Raw genomic sequence first — 12,756 nt, forward strand, 5'->3', positions numbered from 1 at the left:
ACAGGGTGTTTCCGGTAGGGGGGCTACTCACATGCTGGTTGGTAGTCAGCTACAGGGCAGGGAAGACTGTTAATAATGGCTGAGTCCCCTCCTTAAATCTCCTCATGCCATGTGGCTCACACCCCTCCAGCTGGCCAATCTGAGTGTGTTCTCATGGCCATCACAGAGAAGGCAGAGGGAAAGTGGAAACATGCTGGCATTCCCTTTTTCAAGTTTCCAGTCTCCTTACATCTGTCAACCTCTCATTGTCCAATACCAAGTCACATGGCCAAGCCTGATTTCAGAGTTAGAGGAGACTACAAAGTCACAGTGCCAAGTGTAAGAAGATACAGGAAGGACACTCCTTGGGGCTTTAATGCCATTGCCCTGCAAGGATGCCACTGCCCAGCAGTAATGATGCCGATGCTTTACAATGACCCCAACCCCAGCAGCATTCCTTGTTCCCTTGTCTGTGTTCTCTCTGTTCTCAGTTCTATGTTGTGGAATAAATCTTGTTGTCCATTGTGAAGAAGTATCACTCAGATTGGTTTAATAAGAAGCTAAATGGCCAATAGCTAGGCAGAATTTAGGTGGCAGAGAGAACATTGGGAAGAAGAAGGCAGAGTTGCCATCCAGACACAGAAGAAGTAGGAAAGCAGCATGAGCAATACAGAGTAAAGGTAATAAATCCACGAGGCAGAATGTAAATTAATAGGAATGTGCTAATTTAAGTTATAATAGCTAGTTAGAAACAAGCCTAAGCTATTGGCTGAGCTTTCGTAATTAATAATGTCTCCTTGTCATTATTGGGGAGCTGACGGTTCTGATGTAAAAAGGCCTGATTACAGTTCTATCCTTACACTTCTTTCATTGTGTTATAATTGTTAACTTTTCTCTCCTCCTTAGAAGCTTAGGATGCTCATGAGAATGTGCATTCAAATATCTAGTGACTATATGTTACATTAGGATGCTCATAACAATGTGCACTCATTCATAAACATTTAGTGACTATACATTATATGTGTTATTACTTTACAGATATTCCCTGCCGTGCATAGTTAACCTAACTCATATGTGCTCTATAAACATGTATTGAATGAACAACATGCCCCAAACATGTTCTTTGCCCTTACAAGTTTAAGACTGAGGACAGATGTCTTTCAGGATCCCAGTTGAAAAGGTCCTTCTGACCAAATAATACTGACCTTTGGTGCTCTACAGCAAAAATCTCAGCTGCTAAAATTCTGTCCATCTAGATTTTTGTCTTCTTCCGTGACCCCCAGAAACCCCTGTTCTTCTTTCCATCCGTTGCTTCTCCCAGGGGAAAACAGAACATCAATGATAGGTCGCTCCCCTTAAACTCTTCTTACAGTCAGAGGTCCCAGGAGGAGATATTCAAGACTCCACTCTGCAGTAAAGAATAATCCGTTTCCAGCGTGCTTGTGCCCAGAGTGAGACAGTTGAGAGGGGATAGTAGCTGCTGCCCACTGGTCTCACCAGCATGACAGAGAATTCAGAGGAATTCTTAGAAGATGCTGTGTACAGCTTTCCATGCAGCCACCAGTCTTGTGGGTGATAATTCTGTTGTTGTGGCATTAAATGTTAGCCTTCTTGTTTTCCAATTGCCTACAGTCCTGAAGGGAAACTTGTATTTCTAAGTAAGATCCAATTTTGAGCTTCTTGATTTTCCAGGCAGTAGGGTAAAGTGCTTGAAGGAGCTATAGTAGCATGGTTACTAAATCAGAGAGCCAGCCCTGTCCTGAGTTAGCCCTTGTCCCGGTAAAGGCTTCAGTCGTCCTCAGCAAGGGAAGGTCATTAAATAGACTATCAGCACGCAGTGAATAAATTAAATCAATTGTTATATTTATACCTACCATTTCTATTATTGTATAATTCCTTATAAACTTGTAAGCTGTGACTATGTTATTGATAGTGAAATAATTGTATTTATATTGAATAATGTATTTAGTTTCATGAAAAATAAAATCACTACTTTTTTTTTTTTAGTGAAACGTGTATACTTATGCCACAGCCTTCATGTGAAGGTTGAAGGGATAACCTATGAGAGTTGGTTTCCTTCTTCTATGGAGTCCAGGAATTGAACTCAGGTCATCAGGCTTGGTAACATGTGTCATTATCCACTGAGCAATCTGGCCAGCCCTCCCTTACTATTTCTAAAGCTGTTTTAATTATGGACATTTAGAAATGGCATGGGAAATTTCTTCGTTCAGTCAACAAGTATGTATTCAGTATCTGCCTTGCACTAGGCTGCTAGCTGATACAGTGGTGGACAAAAGAGACATTGTCTGTGCTGCCTGGTATGTTATGAAGAAAATACTGTTAGTAATAAGTCAGCACTACTTCTGAAACTCATCTGCCCAGGTTCTATGCCTCAAGAGTTTTGTAAAATAATTTAATATTTAAATTTATCAAGCTGAACACATTAAATATATAGAGATTTTATACATAAAAAAGTAACTCAATAAAATGTTCTTTTTTTATGTGACTGGCTCTCCTCGTCTGTAATATAATATGGTGGTGCTTTGGATTAGAGGAAGGGGAGATTTTTGACTTCATGGTTTTTAAAGAAATAAATGATTTAGACAGAGTCTTATGTAGCCCAGACTGGCCTCAAACTCACTATGTAGCCAAAGATGATCTGAAACTTCTGAGCCTTTCACCTTCATCTCTAGATTGTTGGAGCTACAGGAGTGGGCCTCTGCTCCCAGTTTATGCAGTGCTGGGACTAAACTCTACAGGAGTGGGCCGCTGCTCCCAGTTTATGCAGTGCTGGGACTAAACTCTACAGGAGTGGGCCGCTGCTCCCAGTTTATGCAGTGCTGGGAACTCTACAGGAGTGGGCCGCTGCACCCTGTTTGTGCAATGTTGGGAACTCTACAGGAGTGGGCTGCTGCACCCTGTTTGTGCAATGTTGGGACTGGAGCTGGAACTCTGGGCTTCATAAACTCTACTTAAGCATTTTACCGACTCAACTATCTCTAGCCCTCTAAATTTGCAAACTCTACTTTTCTTGTAACATAATACGTGGAGGTAACATGTGCAGAACTCTCCTGGCCACACTCCTTCCCTGCATTACAGTGTGATTCATGAGTGGTTGGAGGTTTGCCGGTGTTTATCAGTCAATAATAAAAATTGAAAATTTATTGATAGGAATGTTTTAGGCTATGGCAAATATGTTTTAGGCTGTGGCAAAATTCTTAGAGATAATGCCTCAGTTGGCTTCTGAAACAGTAAAATGATGTTAGTAGAAAAAAACGAAACCCCAAGAAAGTATAGAAGTCAGTACAAAGGATTGTATCAATGATAGTTTCTGCATTTTAGCAAGTGTTACACAAGAAAATGTAACACAAGGAAAAGGCCATTGAGGACTGTGTGGTAACTCAGCTTCCAGAGACTAGGAACACTCTGCGGCCAAGAGATTTTAGCATCTGCATCTCCAAAGTTCTCCTCACTATGACTAGCTTATAATTGCCCCAAGGAGACAGCATTATTAATCTCATTCTGCAAAACATATAATTTGTATAGTAAGTCTGTTACAAAATTATGATCATCACAATTCTTATCTAGGTATTTTGGAAGTTAAAGGATGGTTGTCAGATCTGCTCATCTGGAACTTTTAATGATGTTTTCTTATGTAAGACAGATATGCCCTTCTCTGGTCTTTCCTCACCTGCAAATTCTAACTTCAGAGAGTTTTAAGTGTCTCAGAGACTTGATTTTACTTTTGTAGGTACAGACACAAGTACGCCTTGCAAAAAAAAACTTTGACAAATTGAAGATGGATGTGTGTCAAAAGGTGGATCTTCTTGGAGCAAGCAGATGCAATCTCTTATCTCACATGCTAGCAACGTACCAGGTAACAAAGTGATATCTGTTTTAATGAACAAAGAATTGCGAGAGGCTTAGATAATGGGGAATTCTGTGTTTGAATGGAAAGTATGACCTGGGCATCACAGATTCTGAATGCATCCTCTTCTCTGCAGGTCCTGCAGTTTAATCAACAGTACAATCACTGTGTGCTGTACACACAGTGGAATTTCCCATTTTCTTGTACTTGTTTTGTGGGTTCTTTGTGCCTGGAATACTGTTCTTCATCTGTGCCTCTTCCAGATCCTGCTCTGGACCCTCTTAGCACAATACCCTAAATGTCTCATGTGGTGATTATTCAGCACACTTGCTTTTGTCTCTCTTAATACTAAGATCCTTCAGTGTAGCCCTTATCTATCCTCTGTGCTGGTGACTCCAAATGCGTGTGAAACACCAGATGCTTGGAGTTGTAGGAATGTGAAAATTGCTATATCCCAATTCCTTTTCCTCAAAGAATTCAAAGTTTAGGAAGTAAACTGGAAGCTGTAAGATTTTACTGTATTTCCCTAACCTCTAGAAAAGGTATTTCAAGCAGGAAAAAAAACTTTTAAGAATGCTGATGAGTGGGCCATAGTGGTGCATGCCTTTAATCCTAGTACTCAGAAGGCAGAGGTAAGTGGATCTCTGTGAGTTCAAGGTTACCCTGGTCTAGAAAGCAAGTTCCAGGTCATCCAGGGTCACACCATGCGACTCTGTCTCACCACTCCCACCACCCCTCACTCAGAAAAACAAAAAAGAATGCCAATGAGACTTTGAGAGGGAGAAATCAACTGTTTCATTATGCAATAAGATGGAAACCCTGGGTTTTAGAGAATGTACTGAATGGGACACAGAAGATGGAGAGGTGAGGGTCCCAAGTGGCAGGAAGAACCCAAGCATTGATAGAAACTCAGTTGGATGACACACCAGGGTCTAAGAGAACCATCCATCCGAGAAACAGAGATACAAAGGTGAGTGCCAAGAAGTTGAGACCGCCTGCAAAGTGATAGATAAGGCCACTTCTCTGAGGACCAGGCTCAGAAGGGGGCACTCGAGACATTAATGACTTTACCATCTTTCTTTACAGACCACTCTGCTCCACTTTTGGGAAAAAACTTCTCACACCATGGCAGCCATCCATGAAAGCTTCAAAGGTTACCAACCGTATGAATTCACAACATTAAAGGTACGAAAGACAGAGAGACACTAGCAAGTCTGTGAAAAGATAATTTTGTTTGGGCTACAAGGCCAACTCAAGGCAGTGTCACTATTCCCTATAGTCAGAGAGGGCCTTTCATCATATATCATGATGATCCATACTTATTTGACATTGTTGAAGACAAGATTGCTCAAAAACAAGTAACTAATGACTTTTTGTTTAGTTTTGTTTTGTTTTCCCATTACCTGGAATGGAATTCAGGCTTTGTACATGCTAGACAGGTGCTCTACCACTGAGATACATCCCTACTTTTTAATTATTAAATCTGAATATGCTCATCTGAGGAGATATATTTCTTTCCTCCCTTATTTCTGAAAACTATCACTTTATTCTGAGGTTACCTCCAACCTATGATTGGAACTTTCCATAAGACTATAGTAATATTTTCTAATTGAAAGAGCAACATTAAACTCAAGGATCGTTGCCTCAAAGGGGATTTGTGTATACAGTGTCTGATTCTCAGTATTAAAACTGATTTGGAATTATCTTGCCCTAATGGTTACTAGAAATGAATGCACATCAAGATAAGAAAGTGATTTTCATTCCAGAAGGATTTTGAAAATGATGGGAGAGAACAGTGGACACTTTGTTGCTGGGGTGTATCTTTGAAAGAAAACTATCAGGCAAGAACTAGCAAAAGCAAACCTTGAAATTGCTCACTTCTAATTTATAAGGGTCCATCTTGCTAACAAAACATTGAAAAAAACCTACCTTTTTTTTTTTGCCTTAAAATGCATCTTTGATTTTAAATGTTTAATAAGTCACCTACAAAAATACTGAGGTAGAGACCTTCAAAGACCTTGTGTGAAAGTGAAGGTCTCAAGAGGGACCCAGGAGTGTCCACTTGCCCTGAGCTGTGTCCAAGCTGACTCCAGGAAGGACACCTGGCCATGAAGTTGTTCCTCACATTCCCTGCCTTGCTCAGTTGTTGGTATTCACTGACATGCCTCGTGGTGAATGCACGCTAAATACGCACTGTTTCATTCTGTCAACTATACACACTTACCAAGAGGGCTTTTTATTTCTTATACATCCTGTGTGTCTGTCATCAGCCAAATGTCCTGTACACAGTCAGCCAGCGGCCTGTCACACTGGCACTGTGACTGTTGGAAGCAGCTGCATTTCTTCTTTGTGATTTACTGATGCCTTCAACAACTTAGGAAGTAGCCCTCCTGACCAAAGCAGATTAAATTTACAACCCACGCTACCCACAGTTCTTAGCCTGGCCTGAGCAGACTGCAGAGTGTCGTTCCACAGGACACTTCTGGGCCATCATGATTGTTCTGTTGTTGTTATTTCATTTTTCTTTTTATAGTATTAAGGATTGAACCTAGGACCTCATGCGTGCTAGAAAAATACTCTACTGCTAACCTGTATTCTGAGCCCACATGTTTTAATTTGTATCCGGTGCCAAGGGTTATCTGCCTTTTGAAACATAAATTGGCCCGGAGACAAATAAAATGGCCTCCACCTCAAATATAATTTTAAAATGTTCATGTTTGAGTTCACTGCATATAAATGACAGTGTGAACTCATGACGGTGAAGTCATGCCACAAGCATGGAAGAACACATGTATGTCCCTGGCTTCCTGGGCTGAGGAAAATATGGCTCTGTGATTTTTGCCATACTGTTCACTCTACAGAAAGGATCATACTGCTTATGGTAGAGTATTTCTGAGCAGTAATTTAGTGAAAGTTTAACAGTCATGATTTAGGACATAATTACAAATATTTTGGGCAGACAGCTTTTATATCCCTTGACCCTCCTTTATAGTATAAATAATCGTGCACAGCTTATTTATAACATAATCTTGTAGGATAAATACATGTGTTACAGTCAAATTAATAGTAAGTATCCAAAAACCCATTGAGTAAGCTGTGCCTTCATTAGCATTAGAGAATGATGTCCATCTAGGCTTCAGTGGTGACAAAGCTGATAATTATGTGGACTCCCACTGTACATAATAGAATCCTGTTATACACAGGTCATTCTTTTTTATAGATAGATGTACTTGTGTATCAAACTGTATGCCATAAAACGTGAAAAGGAAATACATTTATTCCCTATGTGCCCTGATCAAGTATGATGACACACTCTGAATATCCAGAACTCTTGTACCAATATCCTTTTAAAATACATGGTCTGTATTTATAAATTTTTTATTTCATCCAATAATTTTTTTTAAAACCTACAGTTTTAGAATGGCATTCTATATTGATAATGGATATTTTGAAATATAAATAAATGTTTTTGCAATTAATTTGTCCTCCAGGTTTACATAAGTGAATAGCCCTTTTAATGCCTTTTGGGACTCTGACTGGAAAGAAAACATTGTCTTAGAAGAGGCTTGCCAAGCTTTGTTAATGAAAAGCGGGCCATTTGTTCTCTTTGCTTCAGGGTGTATTCTGAGTGTGTTGGTAATTGTGACATTGCAGCTGTATTTCCTGACTATTAGTTTTATGCTTGATGAGGGATGATAATTAATGTGTTAAACACGTGGTGTGTCCCATTTGGGAGGAAGACTTTTTTACAGCAGAAATGTATAGATGCACCTCATGCTCCTGGAACTTCAAATAGACCTTTCCCTAAGAAACATAGAATAGTTCTTTTGTGAAATAAATTCATTATAAAAATGAATCTCTACTTCATATATTCACAGTATTCAAGAGATGATTTTGACCATTTAATGGAAATGCTTACTGTTTTTGTCCAGGCCTGATCTGATTGTGTTGGTTCTACCTTGGGGAGGGGTTAGAATCATTTCAATCTCAGGATGAGTTTTTAGCACTCAATGTTATGGAAAATTCAGCTTTGAAATCTCATCTTAGGAAAATGTAAATCTGGTCATTGTAATGTGTCCAGCTGAAGCAGAAGCAGTTGAACTCCCAGTGGCTAGAGTTTCCTCATGCTTTGCTTTCAAACAACAAACACTTATTGATTCATTAAAACGTTACTAGCCATGCATATTTTACATGAATTATCATCACTGAATTAATTTTACACTGATTCCAAATCTGGGGACGTCTTTCACATGGCAGGAAGTATCATGTCCTGGGGACAGGCATAGAATGTTACTTGCTGGATCTGGAAAACGTTGTCCCTTTTCTGGGGGAGCAATTTGGACTCAGAGCTTTAAGCATTTTAAAGAAACTAAATGAAATTCTGTCTCATTAGGAGAGAAGTGCCTGTCATAAGTTGCTAGCCCTTAGATGTGGTTGTTTACTTCATTCTTCCAGGATATCACTTATATCCTGTGAGGCGTCAGCCACAGAGGAGTCAAGTGGCTTTTCCCTGGATCATGTATGGCTCCGTTTATATCAATTACCATCCCTTCTCTAGCCAGCTTTCTGACAGTGGGTGAAGTTGGGCCTTTTTATAAGGATGTTATGGTAAGGAGTAGGCCTTTTATAGCTGAGGGTGAGGCCTGGGTCCCTTACAACAGAGAGTAAAGAGTGAGCCCTTCATAGTAGTGGACACACACTTCTGAAGGTTAGTTGAGGGCCAGCATGTCCTGCTGAGTTTGTATTACTGGACTATTGGGGCTCCTGCTCATTTGTTTAAGACTGAATCTCAACCCGCACTGGCTTTAAACTCATGATCCCACTTCAGCCTCCAAGTACTGGATTATAGTGTGGATGATTATACCACATTTGTTTCTTTTTTAAATTTTTATTTGAGACAGCGTTTCCCTATGTAGTCCAAGGTGGCCTGAAATTCATTCTCCTCTTACTGCGCACCTGAGTGCTGGGATGCATCTTCATTTTTGAAGTCATCACAGAAATGGTCAGTAGCCGAGACTAACCCTGTGTGACCCGCTTCATTTCAGTGGCTTTGGGGCAAACACTGGACGTTTTCCACTTTGCTCTTCACATTTTCAGATAATATGATAAAGTACATAAAAGCACAGCCAGCCAGACCAACTCTGCCATTGCCCAGCTGTGCCAGTGGTGGTGGTGGAGGCAGTGATGATGGGGCGGTCGTAGAGGGGCTGCTGCTGCTGCTGCTGCTACTGAGGGCGGTGGTACACTTGAGGTGGTAGAAAAGGCTGGGAAAATGAAGACTGTGTTGCTGTTGCCGTGGACACTGGATTATAATGGTCATGGCCATGCTGCTATTGAGACTTGTGGGAGTGCTGGTGAGGACGAGGTGATAGTGGGAGTTCTGGTGAGGGCTGTGAGGGCCTTTGAGATGGTGGGGGTGGAGGAGGCCTTCAGCGATGTCAGTGCTGATGCCAGAGATGAAGCCAGCTGCTGAGAGCAGCTGGGAGGAGGGGTTGTTGGAGTTGCTAGGTCTAGCAGCCCAGTTTTAGTTATTTTCCTACCCTTTTCATCCCAGGCTGGTCACAACCAGTTTCCCAGGCACGGTTGTCAGTGGCAGATCTTACCAGACCTCGGCAAGGGCTAACCTAGCCCACTCCCTTCCTGCTTTCCACTGGACATCTGGCAGTTTCCATTCCCAAACCTGTCCTTCAACCCCACAGGCCTTGGTCTGCTCTCAAATAATTCCCACCAGGGATGGGAAAGCCAGAAAGGCAGGAGGGTGTGCCATCTCTTTAGCCAGGCTAGCTCTAACCAATACAAATTGGATTTGCAACTTGCTCTTGACCTGTGCCAAGATTTACCTCTAAGGAAACCTGAACTTAAAAACTTAACTCCAAACATGTTCAAAAATACCGCTGGAACAGCTGTAGCTGTCTTTCCTTCTCTCTGTGTGGGTCCCAGCACTGGTGCATGGAACACCATTCTGGAGACCAAAATACTCTTAGCTTCCAAAGGACAAAAAGACATCCTTTTCTGAATTTTGTTTTTCTCAAATTCATATGCCTAGCAGCCTTCTTCCACCCACCTCCACATTTCTCAGTTAATCATTTGAGCATTTACCGACAGGCCACATGGCTCTGTAGTTCCTTGCTTTGAAAATAATGCCATAATAGTTTTTATGAAAATTGGGTAAATATCTCTGCAATGCTATTTTAGTTAACAGTCCCAACAAGGCAATTACTCGTGGCGAGGATCCAGAATATCCTTTTATACTCAGAGTCATTACTTTACAGGGTTCCGAGCAATGCTTTTTCCTTTCTTTCTTTTTTTCTTCTTCCTTTTTCTTCCCCCAAGCTATTCCAGGCCAGATCATTGGAAAGAACAAATTTGGAGACATATCCCAGTTATTAGGGAGGAGGGAATGGATGAGCTGACCAGGGCCACCACTGAAATCTGAGCTGGGCAAGCCAGGCTTTGCCTGTCATTTGCTGTCTCTGCCTTCTGGTGATTGGCATTATTTCTCCCTGGCAGCTGGTCACTCAGGCTCTTCTCACAACAGGGTGGGGCTTCTCCTGCCCCCACCTTAATTCTTCCCCAACTTTTTGCAGGAAAAAAAAAGTATGCCCTCAACTGTAAAGAGAGTTATTCTGGACCAGACGGTTTGCTATGAACTAATGTCTAGGAGAGTTTTCATATAATACGTGTGAGTCTTAAGTGTACCTAGGTTGAGGTTACAATTAATAGCACTGTTAGTTCAGCATTACCTTACAGAAAATGCCTGTGTTTTAGTTAACCCTCAAATTACCTTCAGAACACTTGGGTATGTTCAGTCTTATTCCCATGTTTCAAATGAAACTGGAACTCAGAGACAGCTAGTAATGTGCCCAAGTCTCTGTGCATATGCTGTAGATCTGGGAACAGAAAAGTTCAGGCTTTTACCACCCTGCTATGAATTGCTTCCCACAGGCACTTCTGGCTGTGGAGCAGGTGAGCAGGAGAAAGCAGAAATGCTACCTTTAAGAAGTGCAGACGTAACTTCCAATTAAAAAAAATACTTTGAAGTTTTCTCTTGTAGATGAAAACAATAATTTATGCTGCAGCCCCTCGGATGCCTGGGAATGTGTGGCTCCTCTTTAAGAAAGTCAAATGGAGTCCCTTCCATGTCCTCAACACTTCTCATTAAAAGGGAAAGTTGAGTAAATGTCCTTGACTTGGTTCTTCGAGACGTTTTCTTAAATAGTGCAATTTTAAAGACAAATTCAAATATAGCTTCTGTTGGTCTTGTGGCCCAATGGCCTGAAGCCATTATTTCACCTCTCTGAGTCTCCATTTCCATGCCAGGAAACCAGCGAAGCTTGTGAGGCTCTTTGAAGCCTGAGAGTGTGAACTCGGAGTGTAGAACCTGCCACAGGATGGTCACTGAACCCACCAGGCTCCCTCTAGATCCTTCAGAGTCTTGACAAGAATGCTTTGGAATGTTTGGTGCTATGCATTCTCTCAGTTTAGCCTTCTAATGCTCCCTAAAATTGTATACATGGAATTATCTCCATGTCCTGGTGGGTAAACTGAGGCCTGACAATGGTGAGAAATGTGTTCATGTCAAAGCACTGCTTGATTTATTTCCAAAGACCACCTATTTCCAGCACACTGTGATGCCTTCCCACTACCAATTTCCCATGTTACTTTCAAGTATAAGATTATATATCTTATGATGATGAGCTCCCCTCTAATTTTACTTTGCTCTGTTGCTCTACAATTCACTTCCCAATTATCTCTAGTACTAGATTAGTAGTATTCCTTATATGGTGTCATTTGTACATAGTGGGGGAAGTGTGTGGTGGGGAAGAGAGGAACATATGTTCTAAATGTCCATGAGTTGCATGGCTGGTACACATCATGTCCTCTGCTTTTTATTTCTCATGTGTTACTAATTATATAAACACAAACATACACACACCCAACTGAATGCAGCATCTTTTGACCATGCAAAACTATTTTCAGTGCTTTTGTTTCCTTTTTTTTGACAATTATTTGGCACCTTCCTATGTGTGCAGTATAATTAATGGAAAGTAGCATAAGAAAATAAAGTGTCTAATTAAGGACTGCAGGAAATGTTACTCCATTGTGTAAGCTGGGCTTCCATTTGGGTTATTAGAACTGGCTGCTGGCCTTTTGTCTCAGGAATTTGTTTTGTTGGGTAGTTTTGCTTTCTTTCAGATGAATGTTGCTGTTGCTTTTATTTTCCTAATACAGGAAGTAGTAATTCTCTTTATTATATTAAGCTGTTTCCTTTTTAAGACACATTTGCAAGCTGGGTCTGCACATTTCCTTTGTCACGCCGATCTTATATATTGTGCATGTGCTTCCTGAAGCTATTTGTGCATCGATGGAAACTATTAGCCTGTTGTGGTAGCCTGACCAGGGAAAGGTTATTTGGTCTGAAAACACCCTTTCATCCACAGAAAGCCTCCCAGTGAAGGGGATGCCGCCGTGCACTGCTAACATCCAGTGATCTCCACAGACAGTTTGAGTGAAGAACTGAGCAGGTTGAGGTTTGGAAGCAGAATGCTTTGGAGTTTCATTTCTGGACACGAACTCAAATGTGGCTTCCGTTGGCCAGCAGTTGAAAATAGTTCTGTCTGATGGCTGTCTCTTCACACACAGCCCCCAGACCTCTCCTGTTCATTTTGGTTGAGCACATGTTCATGTCATTCAGAAAATGCTGTCACTCTGGACTTCTGAAGAAGCTGTAGGGTCAAGTGGTTGTTTTGTTTTGTTTTGTTTATCAAAATTGTGGACTTCAAAGTAATCTAAAAAAATCATTTCCAACATTCCTAACCCTTAACTCCCCCAACTATTTACTCACTCCCTATGGCCCCTGGTTCCTTCATACTGCAGAATGATGTGCACAGGACAGACACACAGGAAAC

General features: G+C 41.2%; 1 protein-coding gene across 4 annotated transcripts in view; it reads left to right on the forward strand.

Annotated features, from left to right (window-relative positions):
- Ica1 (islet cell autoantigen 1) overlaps positions 1–12,756 on the forward strand; it is a 118,247-nt gene that overhangs the window by 75,060 nt on the left and 30,431 nt on the right. For all 4 annotated transcript variants that reach the window (XM_036180475.1, XM_036180473.1, XM_036180472.1 and 1 more), the window contains exons 6-7: positions 3,731–3,856; positions 4,934–5,032. In XM_036180475.1, coding sequence (XP_036036368.1) covers positions 3,731–3,856; positions 4,934–5,032 — 225 coding nt within the window. The remainder of the gene's footprint in view (positions 1–3,730; positions 3,857–4,933; positions 5,033–12,756) is intronic.

The sequence above is a fragment of the Onychomys torridus genome, chromosome 3 (assembly GCF_903995425.1).
Source record: "Onychomys torridus chromosome 3, mOncTor1.1, whole genome shotgun sequence".
NCBI classification, from domain to species: Eukaryota; Metazoa; Chordata; class Mammalia; order Rodentia; family Cricetidae; genus Onychomys; species Onychomys torridus.